This window comes from Ailuropoda melanoleuca, chromosome 4, assembly GCF_002007445.2.
Source record: "Ailuropoda melanoleuca isolate Jingjing chromosome 4, ASM200744v2, whole genome shotgun sequence".
Taxonomy (NCBI): domain Eukaryota; kingdom Metazoa; phylum Chordata; class Mammalia; order Carnivora; family Ursidae; genus Ailuropoda; species Ailuropoda melanoleuca.
Genome location: NC_048221.1, coordinates 61971974 through 61991979, shown reverse-complemented (window position 1 = coordinate 61991979; position 20006 = coordinate 61971974). Strand labels below are relative to the sequence as shown.

At 49.0% G+C, this 20006-nt stretch overlaps 1 protein-coding gene across 1 annotated transcript in view; it reads right to left on the bottom strand.

The window, feature by feature from the left end:
• Window positions 1–20006, bottom strand: part of TGFBRAP1 (transforming growth factor beta receptor associated protein 1) — a 41612-nt gene that overhangs the window by 8451 nt on the left and 13155 nt on the right. Inside the window, exons 4-8 of the mRNA XM_002913499.4 lie at window positions 9770–9852; window positions 6610–6951; window positions 4797–4854; window positions 2842–2985; window positions 521–664 (exon numbers count right to left, since the gene is read on the bottom strand). Of these exons, the coding sequence (XP_002913545.1) occupies window positions 521–664; window positions 2842–2985; window positions 4797–4854; window positions 6610–6951; window positions 9770–9852 (771 nt within the window). The remainder of the gene's footprint in view (window positions 1–520; window positions 665–2841; window positions 2986–4796; window positions 4855–6609; window positions 6952–9769; window positions 9853–20006) is intronic.

Sequence of the window (20006 nt, the reverse complement as noted above, 5' to 3'; positions counted from 1 at the left end):
GCGGGAGGCTGGAGCTCCCCCAGCCAGCGGGTGCTCCCGAGAGCAGGGCTGCGCCGCCAGCGAGGCGAGCCGGGGCCGGGTCCCGGGGGCAGTAACAGAACACGCTCACTGGATCGAAAACATCTCAGAAACCATGTTACAGAGAAGGTAGGCTTCAAATCCACGAGAAAAAATATAAAAGGGTCGCTTCTCGTTTGAGAAGTGAGGGCCCCAGGGTGTAGGTATTTTCCAAAAAGGTGCAGCTTCTCTCGTTTCCCTTCAGGGTAATTAACAGAGGAGGGTAAAGGAAAGGCTGCGTGTCCCTGCGATCTCCTTCAGAAGCCTCCAGTGCACTACACCATCCACAAGTTCGGGCTAAGTCTCTGGGGAGCAGGGCATTTAAAATACTACATTAAAACATCTCCATTTAAAGTATTATGTCAGCACCATCTGCCAACAAGCTTTCTGGCCCAATTCTATCTCTGAAGTCACGACTGTGACGTGGCAGCCCTCACGGTAGGCTAAGGTCCCACGCGCTCACCTGCAGCCTCCTGTCTATGACGAGATGCTCCAGGTACTTGACAAGGGCTTTAGAGTATTTCTTAAGGCAAGTGATCACACTGTCCGGATTGAAACTGTTCTGCTGCTTGTCCAAAGGTCTCTTGGTGAAAACCTGAACTCCAACCTGAAAGAAGAATAGCAATTTAGCTAGCAGTTTTTCCAAAGACACCACCTTATCTTTATTCCGAGCACTGCCCATTTATGTTTGGGTAAAATTGTCAAAAACATGGGGATATATGGGGTGCCTGGGTGGCTCAGTCGTTAAGCATCTGCCTTCAGCTCAGGGCGTGATCCTGGCATTCTGGGATCGAGCCCCACATCAGGTTCCTCCGCTGGGAGCCTGCTTCTTCCTCTCCCACTCTCTCTGCCTATGTTCCCCCTCTTGCTGGCTGTCTCTCTCTGTGTCAAATAAATAAATAAATAAATAAAATCTTTAAAAAAACAAAACAAAACAAAACAAAACATGGGGATATAGAGGGGCGCCTGGGTGGCTCAGTCGGTTAGGCGTCCAACTCTTGATTTCCGCTCAGGTCATGATCTCAGGGCTGTGAGATTGAGCCCTGCGTTGGGGCTCCATGCTCAGCAGGGAGCCTGCTAGAGATTCTCTCCCTCTGCCCCTCCCCCACCTCTAAAATAAACCTCACAAAAACAAAAACATGGGGATACAGGAAAACAATGCACGGTGGGACACTGACAAAGGCCAGAGCATGACACAAAGACAGGAAGGGAGACCTAAACTCTGAAACCTCTTCATACCCCTAGCCGGAATTTCTTCTCGAAGGGTCAGAAATGAAAGAAAGAAACATTTATTGGTAGCAGGTGTGGACAACCCAAGAAGCTATACCCTTTGTACTATGAAGGTCATCTGAGAACAAGGATGGTCCTTGCTGAACCATAAGTGACAGAATATGTACAGTCCTGAGCATCCTGTGAACTCAGTGCTCAGCCCACTGACATCCACTATGTGGCTCATCCATGTAGATCCCAGGCCAGTCCCGGAGCAGGTGTCCACACTGCCTTCCTGTGCCTGGAGAGTGGTGGCAATTCCATCTTCCAAGGAAACGCTGATGGGTCAAGTAGGAAAGTAAGTGCATGCTGTTCCTCCCCAGGCACTGATGTGTGCTCACTCTATCACACACACACACACACACACACACACACACACACACACACACACCCATACCGCACAGCTCTCCTGAATGTGAATTCTGAGTTCTATAAGCCTGGATCTGTGCTGTACCAACTATACGACCCTGGGGAAGTTTCCAAAGCCGAGCTTCGGCGTCCTCACCTGTAATCTCTACCTCGTGACGCTGTCGTGGCATTTAAAAGAGATGATGTATGTTGAGTGCCCAGCACAACCTTAGACACATAGAATTCTGGGAATGGTCCGCTGATACCATCTATCAGCACTGGGAAGAGCCCAGAGCTTTCGACAGCTTTGGGTCTGTATGTCATATGTGCGTGTGCACAGAGCAAAGTAAAGATGGAGTAAAAAGTCCATGAAGCACATGGGCTCGGACCTTCCGGGTCAGACAGCACCACGAACATAAGCCAGCAGACATTGTAGAACGGCAGATGCGACACATGGAAAACTCGACGTTTATGATGAAGGTCCTGCGTCACAAAGCTGTCTGTGTCTCCAAGGGGAGCCAAGGAAAGGTGTATGTTTTCAACGGTGAGAACTGAAATGCTGTTATTATCTTTTTCCCATCATCTTGGGGCTTCACTGAGGAGTCCTGAGTTTGCTGCACACACACACACCCCGCCCCCCACAGCCAGCAGCCACCGAGCGCTTCCTCAGGGCGCTTCCTCCCTGCTGTCCCTTCTCAACCTCCAGGACGGCAAGTCCCGCACAGGGCTCCCTCCTTCCTCCAGACCCACAACTTCCATGCCAGGAGCAGAGATAGGACAAGGGTGGGCCACCACATGGGGTGGGGTCCCATGCCCTGCAAGGCGACAGTCACCAAAAACAGAAGTGCCACCCTTGGCCGGGCGTGGGGATTCACAGGGACACGCACACAGAAGACTCTAAGAATGTGACCTGGCTATGCTTTCTGCCTTTCTATAGACGTGGCCTGCTCCAGGCAGACATGCAGAACAGTACATCTCAGAAGGACTGAGATGCTGTACTTTCCTAAGAGCTGGCACTCCGGTGGCTCAAGGAGAGGTATTAGAAGGGAGCAAACTACGGGGGGGTGGAGGCTGCAGGCTGCTGGCTTGTTTCTCACCGGAAATCAAGCTTTCCGTTTTAGCTACATGCCACCACCTCCACAAAAAGGGCATTTATGACGCACAAACCTCTTCACTTTTCTGCAGGACCCAATCGGCATACTTCCACACGAGTTCCTGGTCTAAGCTGTAGGTAAGGAAGTCGACGACATATTCATATAGGTCCGAGCGAGTGGAGTCATGAATGTCCCCATTCACGATGTTCACCCAGAGCTGGAGAGGAGGAAAGAAGAAAAAGAAATGGAAGGTCACATACCTTCTAGAATTAGCTAAGGAAGAGCATACATTTACTTATTTGGCCTTTTGATACTTGAAAGTGGTAGGACAAATTTTGAATGCTCAAGTCAGTTTTAAGGTTTTCAGAGAAATAAAGACATGTAGCAGATGTGGTCCAGGAAAAAAAGGAGATAAAGCCGCGGATTCGCTTTCTTTCCTTTCTCGTGACAGCGCAGTAATACAAATAGGAAACACAATATACGGAAAGAGGTAGATGTATTAAAAATGTTTCTTTGTGAAATAAACGGCCACTGACAGCGTCTCGACACAGAAGAAACGCACCTGCCTCCGTCCGCAGGGCTGTCTCCACCTTCTCCACCACGGGAATCCTTAACTTTGAAGTCCCTCGTGGACTATGATAGTTAGACACTGCGGCCTTCAAAAATACTTCTCATTCTGTCCCCTAGTGTTCTGTCTGGCGCATGGGGGCTCATGAGAGCAGCTAATAATAACAGTCCCTTGCTATTTCATCCAGAAACTTCCCTGCTGCGCAACCAAAGCTTCCTTTCAGAAACCTTTCAGAAACCACATGGGGAGATGGAGGCTGCCCCACAGCCTGCACCGCATCCCCCGTCCCTGGCCCACGGGCCCACCGCACCGCACTTTGGGACCATGCCACCCTCGAGAAGCCCGAGAAACAGGGCTGGCAGTGTCAACTCTGTGATTCTGCTATCAGCATGGGAACCTTTCTTATGGTACCAGTTTAACATCGAATTCCTCAACCCAAATAAGCTAATCACACACAGAAATACATCATTTTTGGTGTTTTTTTTTTTTTACAGAATTTTGCCATATATAAAGATTTCTTTCACACCACTTCAATTTTGCAAATCCCTCCTCTCTATAGTTCTGCCGATGCTACAATTGCACTTACATCAAGCCGTACTTCCTAGAGTTGTACGTTTTACAGTATAAAAATGTGGCCCTTGACATCCAAATCTACTCTAAGCCCCTGGGTGTGCTGATGGAAACCCATTTTTTTAAGGTCATCTGCAATCATGTTACCACAACAGTGACTGCACGTGTGGCTTTGCCAAAGTCACAAGGCTGACTTTCGCTCGGTGCCCACGCTAACCCTCTCGCCCACTCACAGAACAAAACGGAAGGGCCCCTGAGGAAACTGTAACATGGATACCAGTGATAACCAGTGACCGAGGGGAGAATGTCTCCTCACAAGATGCGAGAGGCGAGACGAGACAGGAGACAGAGACGAGGGGCATTTTATCTCTGGCGCAGTATCTTTGCCAGGGCCATCTGGAGCAGTGGTTCAAATCCCCGACTTAGCGTTGAGCAGGGCTGGGACCCTGGGCAAGGACCGGCCTCGATCAGCTTTCGTTCTGTCGCAGGTGACATGGGGAGAATGATGTACCCTGCTTGCTCGCCAGCAACGGTTACTGTCACCAACAGTGGGAGTTACAAGCAAACTGTTATCCCCAGGCTTAATTTCCCAGTAAGGCCGGGACATCATATGCCTTATGGCCCGGTAAGAAATCAATTAGTTTTTTTAAACTTTCAAAAACTCAATCTTGATACTGTCCTTGAAAGAGATGTAAAGACAACGAAAAGAAAACCCTTGGCTGACATTTCTCAAGGAATTCACTTTCTAAAACAGTATTATTTTCATTCTGTAAAAAAGGTTGTAGGTCAGGCCAAAATGGCCTCTATCAACTTGTGAGTTTTTTTCCCCAAATAATACTGAGTCAAATGATAGTGATTTTTAAGTCAGGCTAAAATTCCTCTGAACTCACCTGGACGGCAGCCGCATCTTGATTATTATAATGATAGAGCAGTCCGAGTGCAAAATACCTGAAAGAAAACAAGATGGTAAGTACACCCTCTCCCTGGTACCCAGTATTCGATTCAACTCAGAGTTCAACAACAAATTCCAATGACAAAGAGATCCTCATTTCTGTTTATTTACTTCTGGTATTAAAATGTATGCCCTACTGGGGCGCCTCGGTGGCTCAATCGGTTAAGTGTCTGCCTTCAGCTCAGTTCATGATCCTGGGGTCCTGGGATTGAGCCCCGAGTCGGGCTCCCTGCTCAGACGGGAGTCTGCTTCTCCGGCTCCGTCTGCCCCTCCCCCTGCTCGTGTTCTCTCACTTGCTCTCTCTCCCTCTCAAATAAATAAATAAAATCTTTCAAAAAAAATAAATAAAATGTATGTCCTATCAATTTCCAAAAAGGATCATATTCAAGTCTAGGAGAAGCTGAAAAATAAAATCACAATTATACTACAAAAAATCCTATTTGGAATTGCATTACAATTTCCTCAAATACTAATCTAATTTTGTATCTCTTCAGGTGATCACCGTCAACCCATCACTGAGTGTTAGAAGAATACTCGGAAGGTATGTCGTCTGAGCTATGACTGAGAGACGGGGCCAGGAGTCTGAACATGGACAGCGACACAGGCCCCCAGCGACCAGCCAGAGCAGAGAAGAGAAGGTCGGGGAGAGTCCAGGGAGGGCACCCAGGGCTCTAGGCCCTGAGTTCCAATTCCGGTTGCGTCACTTAGGGACTGTACGGTCTTGAGCAAGTGCAATGCCTGCCCGGCCCTCCATCTCCTCACCTGTGCGTGGAAAGGGTTAGTGGTAACACTGGCATGGCTGTTCCAGACTCCCCAGTTCCACAGGGGTGTCCTGCTCGCCGTCCTCCCTGTCCCCAGCTGGTGACACGAGCAAGGGAAGAACTCCCTCCGAGAGCGGACTCTCACGGTATCGGACTCTTCGCTGGTGCCCTCCTCTTTCCTTAGCCTTCTGGGAAGTTACAGTGACTCTCCGGACCCTACCATTCCACATCCCGACCATGAGGCTTTGGTGTATTTCCTGGTTCCTAAACAAAGTAACTCCCTTCCATAGCATATCTGGGAAACTGAGGGAAAGTGCTGGGCAGAGCAGATACCCACATGGAGACCAATCACAAGCCCCTGTCCCACGGGAACAGGATCTGGTTCCGTGACCTCCACAGTCCCCGTGGGGGTTCATCAGTCCTTTCACCATCTCAGATACATAACAAATATCACAGGTGAAGAATCTTACTGCTTAAAGGAGTCTAGTGACCACGTAACACTTTTCAAGAACTGCCCCCCACCTCCCCTCACCACGTAGCTGCCCAGAACGAAGAGGCTCCCAGCGCTTCCTCAGTCACTGTGGCTCATGGCCCTTGTGCGGAAGGCAAGGGGGCGGCTATCCACCAGCTCGTGTTCATAATGAAGGCGGTTTTGAGCCATACGCCTTTATCAACAAGATCAGCAAGTCTCCCTTTTAACCTATTTATCCAGATGTCTATCTACCTGTGCGATTTGGTCATCAGTGACAAACGTGTGCCATGAATTTTACCCACACACACGTGGTGTCGTCCACGGGTGACTCCTACAGAATCACTTCATTTACTAACCGGGCCTATGACGGTCTGTGAGAGCGCATGCTTCCAAGACCCCTCCAGCTGTCCGCAGACCGTGCCGAGGGGGGTCTAACCTGAGGGGTGCTGGGCTGTCGCGTGCAGTGGCTGCAGCCCCCTCACAGGGCCCCTGGCCGCACGTGGGAAGGGAACACTCACTTGTTGTGCTTCTCTAGCCAGGCAGCGCTGTCCGTTAGAAGACAGGAGTTCTCGGTGACCAGGAGGTCCAGGAGGCTGTCGTGGTCGGCCTCCGCGTACAGCTTGAGCAAGGCCGTGTCGATGTCCTCTTTGTAGCCATTGGCGACCTCTGTGCTGCGGACCTCGTTCAGGTAGCTCATGAGAAAGCGCTTACACTTGGCCATCTTCTCCTGGTCCCCCTGGGTCAGCTGGTTCAGGTCTGCGTACTCGTGGAGAGGAGGGTGGGACCGTGTGAATGAGGAGGAGGTGGGCAACAGGAAGGGGTAGAGAGAGATCAGCTCCCGGACGTCAAGCTGGCCGCTTCTGCAATTACAGTGTCAAACTAAATGAAGCAAAAAGAGAGAAAGAGTACACATAGGCGCACAAAACAACACGGGGGTAAGCACGTCCGCACCCGTTCACGGGGAGCTGGATGTGTGGGCGAGCGCGGCAGAGCTCAGTGAACTGCGCCACCACGCGGTTCCGGGGAAGCACGGGGGGGGGCCACACAGAAAGCCACACACACCGCCAGGGCTGACGCACAGTGTCGAGACACCTGACGTGGTCCCAACACCACGGGAGCAGCAGACTCCCTGGAAACCAAGGCCATGAAAGGAACGTGGAGGGAACACTGCACTGTCTGCTCAAAGGTGATGTGCCGTCCTTCTGAAGCCAACATTTCTCCTGGCACCAGACTATAAACAGGTTTGCTCACTGGTCCACAAAGAAGAGACTTTGCTAGAATGTGACTTACAATTTCCTCATCAAAGATCTTACAACGGGAGCCGTGGGAGCATTTGTGAGGCTGTTTGAGTGGTGACTCTCAAGGGCCTCTTGGAGCATAAGGTTAGGCCACAACTCAAACAGTGTCCTAACCCTGGAGGGCCAGGGAGCCCATGTGGTTTTGTCCCACCCCTGCTTCCCTGGTGGCCCCGTCCCCTCATTGCCCTCCAGCCTGTTCATCCTGTCCACAGTGATAACTGGTGGCATCACGGAGCCGCAGACCTCAACACTGGCCCCAGAGCAGCCCCACCTGTGGGCCCCTCTTATACAAACAAATGCAGGGCTCCCAGACGTGAACGGGAACCCCAGGTCGGGCCTGGGGTCTACACTTCCTGCAGCGTTCACCGCATCCACCTTCCTTCAGGCTCTGACAGTCTCTCCTTCTCCCCAGCTTCCAGCCTCTGGTTCTCCTTCCTTCCACTCCTGCCCCCGCCCCACCTTCCATGGTGCTGGACCTCTCTAGGATAAGCCCCAGACCTCTGAGCATGGTCCTTCCCAGCTGCTCCCAAAGCCCTTACAGCTTCGGCTTCCACCGTCCCTCCTACACTCTGACGCTTCAGCTCGACCCATCACCTCTCCAGTTTACACGCTTCATGCCTCAGCCTTTGCCGCCTTGTTCCTTCCGTCTAAAGCAATGGCCCTCCGTGGCAGCAGTTTTGCGCCCTGGGGGATACTGAGCAACGTCTGGGGATATTTTCGGTCACCACGGGAGGGGGTACTATTGGCACTGAGTGGGTAGAGGCCAGGTGCATTGTAATGCACATGAGAGCGCCCCTTAACAAATTATACAGCCCCAGAGGTCCTGACTGTATGATTCTCAATTCAGGAAGCTTCTCATCGTTTAAGATACGCCAAATCCCGATCCAAGCCCATGCTCTGCACCGTCCCCAGAGTACGCAACCCCCACTGCAGAGTGGCACCTGTTCGGCTGCCCGACGGGCACACGGCCACAGTCATGCCCTCAGAGCAGGCAGCAGTCTCACCCTGGCACTCTGGCTCTGAGGCTTAGGCCAGCTCTGCTTCCTGGGAGGGGTGCTGACCTGACTGGACACCAGGACAGGCTGTATCACATCTAGGGTGACAGACACAGAGTGGAGGGGCCCACAGCGTGAGTCACACAGAGGTTCTCTCTCGGGTGCCGACCATGCCTCGTTGGCACTTGTGGCTTCTAGCACTGAACTGAGAAGAATCCGAGGACAAGTCCCACATCAACGAGAAAAAAAAAAGAAATCCCAAGTGATGAGCAACGTCTGCCACGGGCACAGGAAGGGAAAGTGGAATCATGCTTGCCTTGGGCATGCCTGCATCGAGGACCAATTCTCTCAGTCACATCGTTGACAAAAACGGAGCAGCCATCAATTTACGCTACGAAGGGGCTGAAGCAGGAAAGACAGGAGGAACCTTGTACTAATGACTGACAGGCCCTGTACTTATCCTGTTACAGAATCTGTGAACTCTTCTAGCAACAGATTATGACCATTCACCCACTGTCCCACATTAACCCATGAGAAGAAGATGCACCCAAATGAGGAGGTTTTTGACATGGCAGAGATAGAACAGGTAGGACACAGAAGAGCTAGGCCACAGGGTCAAGGAATCTCCCTAAGTCCCACAGTTACTGATCCTGCCAGGAACAGATGAGAACAGCACACACAGCTTTCGTAAGGGTAAGGTATATGGTGCATCGCTATTCACTAAGTGACTCCTTGACTCGGAAACCTGCTCCTCTGGCCGTGGGACGGAGCAGGAGGTGGGAGCTGTGGTGAGTCCAACGGCCTACGGCTCAGGCAGCAGACTGTGTGCTACAGAGCCGTGCCCTGCTCTGGCCGCTATGTGGAGGTGAAGGGTCTGTTCGGACGCTTTATATACCCTTTATCCTTGACGCGGCTCTAAAATGTGCAGGACCCAGTCCTGCGGTTTGAAAACTTAGGTCCTAAGTTGTCCTTATGAATGTTTCCTTGTGAAGTCTCTGGAAGGAGCACAGTTCCCACCAGTCTTCCCAGGGGCACCTGCTCTATTCCTAAACTTCTAATTCCCTGTAAAATTAGAAGGAATTCTGAAGAGGAAGAAAAGTGAGCAAGAATAGCATTTTCCTAGGAATCCTCCACGGGATCGAGTTCACTCTAGGATTCCCTTCTCCTCTCTCCACGGGACCGTATGGGCGCCTCGTCCCCATCAGCCTCCATCCTGTTCGAGACAAAGTCTGGGTGGGAGGAGTGAGCACCAGTGGTCAGTGCTATTGTCAGCAAGCCTCCCTACTTCCCCCGAAGCACGATCTAACCACGGCATCAAGGTCAAGGTGAAGGCTTTGACCATGGAGGGACACGTGGGGAGGCTCACTACCGACACCTCAAATTACCTGAAGAGCTCTTTAGCTTCCAGGAACTGAAGTTGTGCAAACTGTATAAACCCGGCCTGTTGCAGAATCCTCCTGTACATTACCTGCAAGAAAACACAGGTTTAATTCACCTCTGAGAGACACCATGAAACCAACACAATGGGGAGAAACTTTCTGATCAGAACCCAAGCCAAATGTTCATGATTCCATAGAAATTGGAAGTTACAAGGTAAAGAAAAAACGGGGCATATATGAAATTATTTTCAATACAAATACGTTTATGTGCATGTGTGTGTCAATCAACTCCTCATTCCTGAAATAAAGTTGTTCTCTATTTGACTATTCTTCCGTCACCTTCTCCACGGATCTTCCCCATAAATCTCATTTTCTTCCCTAATATGTTCTTGTATCTTCTGTCCTCCTCCTCCTTAACTCGCAGGCCTGCAGTGATGGCTCCTACTTCTGGTGGCTCAGATGGATAGCAACAGCTCCAGTGTCTCTGGAGGTCCAGAAGCTGCTCACCCTGCTTCCACTCCTCTGGAATCGACACTTCGCTTCTGAGTACCCCTCAGAGCACAGGGCCAATGCCATTTAATCATAAACAGATAAATCCACATGGTTTCCTAGCCCAAGCTGGGAGAATGCAGTACATTCCCTCTCCTGGAGCTGAGCGGCCCACAGTCACACTCCACAGTCAGAATTCCTGCCGTCAAGGTGCCGGGGAATCTTGGTTTCATCCAGAATCGCCCAGATTTCCTTGACCACAGAACTTTTTTCTTGTAACGTCCAGCAAGATCAAAGTGCACTATGGAGAGCTTTCCTGTGGTGTCTGAATTCCACCTCTTCCTGTCGCTGTCCAACCTGGTCAGTGCTGAAGTTGCAAGCAGCCTTTGCTTGAAGTAGCCCTAGGACATGTCTCTTTTCTCTGCTCATACTGGTGCTATCCCACAGTCAGGCTGTCACCCCCTCACAATCAAAGACTCCAATCATGTTTCAGACCTTGTGAGGAGTTCAATTCCTCCACCTTCCAACCACTGTGCTGTCGTATGAGCCATGAATTCCTTGAAGGCACAGTGCCTATGTCATTCCTCTTCACAGCCCCACACCCCAGCATAACACCTGCCGTTCAGGAAGGGCTTCTGGATCTGAAGAGCCATCTTCTCGGTATTCGTGAACCCAGATGTAGGGACAGTCTGCTCAGAGAAGTTAAGATCTTAGTCCAAAGTTAGTGAAGTTGCAAGTGGTTGAACTGGGATTTAAAAAGCAGACCTTTCTGATTCTAAAGCCCAATTCTTTCCACTCACTGAGCTGCCCAGGTACACAGCAGGCGGTTAACACTGCTCCCCACCGAGTAAGTGAGGGAAGCGGAGGCAGTTGGCACCTAGAGGCTGTGAATCCTGTTCCCTCACATCAGCTTTTAAAGGGCATTTTGCTTACTTTTGAAGAGTTCTCAAAAGTACAGCATTTCCTCCCTAGCCACATAGAAATTCCTTGAGTGAAGTCAGAAAAGGCAGGTCGCTTTTTCATCTTACCACCTGCCTTTACCTTTCTTTCCTGACAGCAGCCATTTGTGGCCTAAAAACTGGCCTATTTATACCCCCCAACAATAAGCAGATGGGAGAGGGTCAAGGTTCTATGGTATGGGAATGCCAGCTCCATTTCTGGAAGCAGAGATGGTGCAGACCACCCACTTAGCAAAAAGGATAAAAAGGACCCATCAGCTGCAGTAGAAGAATTCTTGATCCCTGACCTGTTGATGAGAAATCAGCCGAATCACAATTAACTCCTCGTGGTCGCAGGATTCAAACGCCATCTACTCTTCCCTTCCTAAAGGGAAATAAAAACCACTCTTGCGAACACTCCCAATCTCCAAGAATATGGTGTTCTTCTCTGTATTCTACTCCTCAAACGCTACAGGCAGACTTAGAAGCATGCAGAGAGATCCCGTCATCCTGAATGCAAGCAGCTAGATGCGAAATCACAGATGATACACAGCACATCCCTGACTCAGACCTACGAACACCTGCTCAGAAACTTTAGCGAGCACGGCCGATTCCTGGCGCTCTGGAAGTGACCGTCTCCTTCCCAGACTGTCTGCTATGGCAGACAGCTCCTCTGACGCTCTGCTCAGGTGATACGGAGCTACAGACCTGGAGCCCGGTCAGCCTGCAGGAGGACAGGAAGGACGGCCGTGTGAGGAGAGAGAATAAGAAAGTCTGTTGATCTCCCCAGCAGCAGAGCTAACGCAATGGAATCTTCAGTTGTCTTTTCAACTAATTTGTCCCTTGGCATGAGGCAGCTATCAGAAGTCCCAGGCCAAGAGCATAACTTAGCAAAACAGAGCTCTAAGTAGTTCCACGCGAGATCTGCTCTGTGTCTGTTCCGGGACACCTGGGTGGCTCATTTGGTTAAGCGTGTGCTTTTGGCACGGGTCATGATCCCGGGGTCCTGGGATTGAGTCCCACATCAGGCTCCTGGCTCAGCGGGGAGCCTGCTTCTCCCTCTGCCTGCTGCTTCCCCTGCTTGTGCTCACTTTCTCTCTCTCTGACAAATAAACAGATACAATCTTTAAAAAAAAAACAAAAACAGAAACAAACAAACAAAAAAACCCCTCTGTTCCTACTATTCTATTTCTGAATTGGGATTTCTAACTTTCATGCTTTGGGTAACTAGAAACTTTGTGAAACAGGAGATTCTAGTCTATTTGATTTAGAAGGAGGCTTTTTTGAAGGGCAGAAAAGCCCACTTCTAGGGTCAGGCCTGGATCCCTCTCCCACGTCAAGGGCTCGGCACTTTGGCTTCCTCCGTGGACTCATCTCCAGCAGAGCAGGGCCGCCGGGCACACCCCCTTCCTACCAAGAATGACTGCAGATCTGCTACAGACGAACTGCCCGGTGTGGTCATTACAAACCAGATACAAACCATTACAAACCAGAGGACACCCTGCTATTGACATGAGACTACGCATAAGAGTCAGGTCAAAATGCCCTGTAAGACCAAGAAGACTTGGGATATACGGTATATACAGATCACTCCTGTAAAATGAGTACAACCAAACTTTAAACAAAAATTGGTATGAATGTTAGAGTTTTAACTGTATTCATACCTTTTCCTGTAATGCATACTTCAGTGGTGGCTTTTAGGCTTTTTAAAAACTTATTTTAAAACTCTTCTTACTTAGGGGCACCTGGGTGGCTCAGCTGGTTGGGCGTCTGCCTTTGGCTCGGGTCATGATCCCAGGGGATCGAGTCCCACATCAGGCTCCCTGCTCAGGAGAGAAGCTCTGCTTCTCCCTCTCTCTCTGCTGCTCCCACTTATTTGTGCTTTCTCCCCCTCTCTCTGTCAAATAAATAAATAAAATCTTAAACAGTAGTCCCCCCTAAGGGGCCATGACATCCTCTTCTTGTTCAAAAGGCAATCCATCCTGATTAAGTTTGGAAACATATGTGTGTGTATACATGTGTGTGTTTACTGTAAATGTTGATATATAAAATATATACATAAAAGTATTTACATGCCACACACACACATAAACACACATCTACATATGTAATACAAATCCATAATGTATAAAATAATGTGTTTTACATATACCCCTTCCTGAGAATTCACAAAAAAATAGTAATAAAAATATAATACATGATATATGGCCTCTTAGGGATCACAACAGATATTAGTATATTATATTAGTATATTAAAAGCTCTGAGAAATCTTCCAGTTAAGAAACCCAGTTAATGCAACTGTGTAAAACAGAACGTTTCCACCCTGCACCCATCCCCATTCCAGAGCCAGGGTCTGATGACATGCAAACTAGAAGCCCTGCTCCGGAATCAGCCATGTGATGGATATGCGTGCAAAGCAGGAAAAGTGGTCAGTTCCACAGGTGGGGATGGTGCAGGCCAGCAGGGGCAGGGGCCAGAGAAGAGGGCCTAAGGAACTCAGCATGCATAAGGAAACCTACCCAAAGCACAGGTCCAAACTCTTGCAAAGGGTTACACTAAGAGATAGGAACACATAGCTGTTTAGGAAGAAAAATGATCTTCTAAGGGCAAAAGCCCCCTTGCTCTTCGATTTTTTTTTCTTTACACACATGCATGTATTTTTTCTCCTGTATTTTTTAAGATTTATAATGGAAGTGATGCATTCATATAGCTCAAATTTCCAAACATTCAGAGGGATTTAATGAAGAGTCTCCCTCCTACACAGTGCCCCACACCAGCAGTGCTCCAGAAGTAATTGATGCTATGAATTTCTTGGGCAGCTGCAGAAATATGTGATGTATTTATAAGCCAACTCTTTCCCCCATTTTAGTAGCACTATACCCCTGCCTGCACTCTCTACATTTTTAACTCAGTGTCTTTGAGAGATCCTTCTGCCTCGACACACAAAGTCCGTGGCTTTCCTTCCTGGCTGTGCGGCATCCTGACAGCCCGCTAGGCCACAGTGCATTCAACCGCTCCTCCACTGGCAGCATCTGGGGCTTCAGTTTTCTTTTCTTTCTTTCTTTCTTTCTTTCTTTCTTTCTTTCTTTCTTTCTTTCTTTTCTTTCTTTCTCTCTCTCTTTCTTTCTTCTTTCTTTCTCTCTTTCTCTCTCTCCTTCCTTCCTTCCTTTCTTTCCTTCCTTCCTTTTTTAAAGATTTTATTTATTTATTCGACAGAGATAGAGACAGCCAGCGAGAGAGGGAACACAAGCAGGGGGAGTGGGAGAGGAAGAAGCAGGCTCATAGCAGAGGAGCCTGATATGGGGCTCTATCCCACAACGCCGGAATCACGCCCTGAGCCGAAGGCAGACGCTCAACTGCTGTGCCACCCAGGCGCCCTGGTTTTCTTTTTAAGCAACCAATTTGATCGTGAAGCGTCTTCTCCATTGGTTGTTTTGCATTTTTGTGCTTAGACCCGTAGAATACCCCTCTAGGAGGAGAACTGTACCCTGTAACTTGGAGAGAGATTCTCGATTCGTCCTCCCGCAGGCAATTTACATTCTTAGAAGCGATACCTGCAGGTGTCCAGTTCCCCACACCCTCAACAGAGTATCCTCAAACCCTCTGATCTTTATCAATCTGAATGGAAAATAACTTAGTGAATTTTCAATTTGCACATCTCTGTACGAGTGAGACAAAATATCTTCTCATGCATCTGTAAGACAGGTGATTCCACCCTCTATGAAATATCTGTTCAATTCATTTTTCTACTGGGCTATTCATTTTTTTCTTACTTATTTGAAGGAGGCCCTGACATTTTAGAGAAATCAGCCTACTTTCTGTGCCTTAAACTGAAAGTACTTTTTTGCTACTTCTGTTTTTAATTTATTTCTAGTAGGTTCTGCCATGTAGAATGTGTCTGTGTGTGTAAATTTATTAAAATTTTAAAAATCACTTTAACATGTCTCAAAAACAAGGTATCAGGGAAGAGAGTGGCAATGCAGTCTTTTTAATCTTGCAGCCTCCTCATAAAAACAGAACACTTAGTTCATAGCGGTTCACAACAGCCAAAGGGTAGAAGCAACCCAGGGTCCATCAGTGGATGGATGGATAAACAAATGTGGTACACCCATACAATGGAATGTACTGTTCAGCCTTAACGAGGAAGGACGCTCTGACATACAGCACTGTACTATGGATGGGCCCTGACGACATTATGTGAAGTAAAGGAAGCCGTGGAACGAAAGGACAAATCCCGCAAGATTCCGCTTACACGAGGTACCTGGAACAGTCAAAATCATCGACAAGGTATAACGTTGATATGGGGAGGGGGCTGGGGAGTTAGTGTTTAATGAGGACAGAGTTTCAGTTTTGCAAAATGAAAACGAAGCTCTAGAAATGCATGGTGGTGACGGTTGACCAACAATGTGAACGTGCTCAGTGCCGCTGAACTGCAGACTTAAAATGGGTAGGATGGTAAATTTTATGTTAATGTGTATTTTACCCCAAGTCAAACAGACAAAACAATCGGGGTAACGACCAAGAACTCGCTGCCAACATTTCCAACGCGTGAAGTGACTCGGCACGCCCACAGATCCAAACGTGGGAGCCGTGGGGGACACACCAACGACAGGAACTGGGTGGCGTTAGAAACTGGGGGGAGAAGCGGAGAGAGGAAAAGGGGGCTGTGAGGCCACAAAAGCCAGAGCTTCCAAGCCACTATCAGGAACCACTGGAAAGCCTGGCAGACCATTTACAGACGGGGAAGGGGACTTTGCTGGCTCCAATTTGCTAGTTAAGTGGCAACAATGAGAAACTGAGCTTGAAAGACCAGGAAAAACACCTTTGGGCATTCAAGGCAAAAGACCAAGTCACTAGAAGGGCAAGGAATTCAGATTGTCATCCAATATTTGTCGATGCTTGGTAGCAAAACATAATGGTGGAGCTTTAAGTTTCTCATTGAAAGATAATGTGAATCAAAGACGTTCTAGCTGCAGAGGAACTGTTTTTTTTTTTTTTTTTTTTTTTAAAGATTTTATTTATTTATTTGACAGAGATAGAGACAGCCAGCGAGAGAGAGAACACAAGCAGGGGGAGTGGGAGAGGAAGAAGCAGGCTCATAGCAGAGGAGCCTGATGTGGGGCTCGATCCCATGACGCTGGGATCACGCCCTGAGCCGAAGGCAAACGCCCAACCGCTGTGCCACCCAGGCGCCCCTGCAGAGGAACTGTTATCAACATGCGGGGACAGTGTCCCCATACGCCCACGCTGGGACATCTGCCGGAGGATCGATCGCAGCCAAAAACCAGAGGACTGGACAGTCAGCAGCATGAACGTGCCACTGAGCGTTCAGTACGCATCTGCCCTGAACAAAGACGGATAAATACAAGAGAGACAGGAGATGGCTGCATGCGTGCAAACAGCAGAGACAATGTGACCATCAAAAACCGGGGGCCCATGGGGAGATGACAAAGAGGTACACTATGCTTGCGGACATGCTGGGGATAAAGGGATGTGCCTTTCACACTGATGTGGGGCGGGGGGGGCGGGGAGGAAGGGGAGGTGCTAAGACCTCACCAGCTAATTCTAAATGCTGCTCAAAGTGGGGAACGACCAGACAACAGGAGCTCCCCCCAGCAAGAAAAAGAGAAAACCAAAGGGCTTCTATAAAGTTAATACCATTAGGGTAACCATTAGAACAAAAATTGCAAGCTTCATGCAAAACGAAGACCGGGGTGGGGCGCAGGGAGGAAGGAAGAGAGCAATGGGGGTGGGGGGAAGACAGGTGAAGGGAGGAAAGACTCCTTTGAATGAACTTTGTTTTGTTGATTTGACTTCTGAATTATATAAATATTTTACGTAATCATAAAACAAAATTAAACTCCAAAGAGCGGTCCCTAGAAAATACAAGTCAAATGAAACAAAGGACCCTAACTACATATATGAGAGACGTGGTGGCAGGTCTGCACAGGGGACGCTCCCCAGTGGCTCAGGGACACAGTCGCCTGATGGCACAGCCCGTGAGACTTCCCTGGAGGACAGAGAACGCCAAGATGTGGCACTCACAGGACAACTGGGAAATGTGAACACTGATGGGACTCTGTTCTTTGAAGGACTCTGGGATGGCTCTGGGGAGTTTCGCAGACCGCACTGTGGTTACATTTAAAAGGGGACATCTTGCCTTTTAAAGATACATACTCAAATAGCTTTCAGTGAAATGGAAAAAACACCCCACAGGTATCGGAGTTCAAGCTTAAATATGAATACTATCCAAAATACACGACACAAATCAGGAGAACTTTCTGACACGAGCCTTTGTTAATGCAGGAGGTCTCCTTACTGCCACTTTCTTTACAACGTCTTACACCTTAATATAACGGAAGCCCAGTCTTCTTAGAGATCTAAACTCTCTGGCCCTTTGGGATCTCTGGAAGCACTAGTCTTTTAATTCCAGTCCCAGAATTAAACTTCTTGATAAATCTCTCCCTAGTTCAGAAGTCAGTGACACAAAACTGATACTTGCTTTAAATGAAGGCAGGGGAGTGATAAGCCTGTCCACTGGACTGTGATCCCTTTTCCTCTCCTTTTCTGGCTTCTCTAAGCCCAGGGTCCAGCATTGGGTCGCAAGCACCCGAAAGTTAAAATAAGTAACGTACGTCATCACCTCAAGAGTCACATCTCATCCTCAAAAACACATACACGTTCTCTAAACCTTTCTCTGTCAATGTTATTTTTCCCTTCCGGGTCTGTTTTTAACACAAACCTTCTGCTCTGCAATCCATTATGCACCGGCTCTGCCTGAATGGCAGGGGGTTTCTGCCCAGGCGGGACCAGGGTGCCAAGGGACAGAAAGAGGGCAAAGCCTGAGCCGAGGTGCAAACTGAGTTGCACTTGAGTGTTGACACACAAACTGCAGAAACACGGTGGGGGGGGGTTTCTGCCTGGGGGGATGTGGAGGACCCAGAGGAGAGGGGTAGGCGAGGTACGGAAAGCATGCTGTCGAGTCTGGAAACACAGCCCATTAACGGGGACCAGCACAAATCACAAGTCAGGAAAGGGGGGGGGGTGGAGAGGTCTGTGAAAGCACAGGGCACCGGCCGCTAGCAGGGGGCAAGCACGTGGGCGGACGCGCCGCTTCGCGGGCCCGGCACGGACGCAACTGGACAGGCGTCCACGCGCGAAGCCGGCTCAGCTGTCCGGCCTTCCCGTCTTCGGACAGTGGCGCTGGTTATTGCTAAATTGTCTGAGGACGCTGAGCAAAGGAGTCCATCTTCAGAAAGAACATTCCCACGGTGGCATGGAAGATGGACTGCACACACACACACACACACACGGAGGTTGTTAAAATAATCACTCAGGCAAAATAGAAGGGTCTGCGCATGAGCAACAGCAATGGGCGCTGGGAATGAGGGCTGAATTCAAGATCATTCTGAGGGTCTATTTCCAGGTCTGGATGTAGGAGTTTGCAGTGCCTGGGAGAGGGCAGGCAGCATGCGAGAAAGGGAAAGACTCCAACTGAGATATCTAGATGACAGTGAGACGACGTCTGAGCAAGGTGACAACTACTGTGACCCAATACTGACTGCAGAGCGCTACTTGGCAAAAGGAGAGGCGAAGATCAGACAAGGAACACTGGATGCTTCTGTAAGAAAGTGTTGCACACTTAGAGCATGCACAGTGTGTGTGCAAGGAGAGGGCACCCCAGTGTGTGCCTCACCCCGACATCCAACGTGTCCACAGGAGGCAGCTTATGGGGCGGAGAGCAAGCAGGGCAAGGACAGGCTTCAGACCGCATAGGAGGCAGGGCTACCCCACCTGGACATGACCCACGGGCTGCCGGGGGAAGTGTGCTCAGCACAGCCCCTGAACAGCTCTTCTTTTGCCTCTGCTGCCCCCTGCTGAACGCTAACAGATCAGTCTCACTTTAAAAAATCAGGGACAAAGAGGAACAGCTTATCAATCTTTAAATACAGAGAAGACACCCTCTTCACATGGGGCGAGCACAGCATAAGGTATACAGATGAATCCCTATGCTGTACACCCGACACCAATCTAACATCGTGTGTCAACTACACTAAAAAAAAATTACAAAAAAAGATGCCCGCTTTCATACCCATAATCACACATCACATGTCCGGTCTTCCCTCACTTGGCAACATAAAGCAACTGAGGCCAGAAGGCATTACTTCATTCTACAACAACCACTGAGCTGTGTGGAAATCTGACTGATTGGTAACCATCAAGGGATCACGATGGAGTCACAGAAGTTTTCATGACCGGTTCCGATGTGCAGTGAAGCACACACACACCCGCAGGATGTCTCATGACTTTCAAACACACAGAGTAACGTGAACTAACCTAACAAGCGATCAAGCAGCAATTTTTAGGGAACCTGATTTCGTTGGACATAAGAATGACTTGTGACTCTTGGATCCGTTTTATTTATCACCCCAACTATAGTAAAGTTGGCGTCTCAGGTGCATTAAGTTTTTTCCTCTGGAAATTAATTAGATGGATTCCTGCAGTCTTGGGCCGTTTATCAGTATGGCTAACAAAGCTTTTCCTACAGATACTAGAAGTCTGAACTTTTAACATCCAACCCCATCCCAACAAATACAAATTCTAAATTAGGAGACAAATTAAGCTGATATTGTTACTCCGTTGGTTTATCAGAACTATGGCCCTGACTCCTCTCTGAAGGCCCACTGAGGAAGAGAGTGGATGAGAAATACCACTTGGTATACATATCAGACCCGGGAATCAAGCCAGAGGTTCACAGTCTGGCTTGGCCTCGGCTGGCAGTGAGACCTCAGTCCAGCTGTCCTGGACTGTTCTG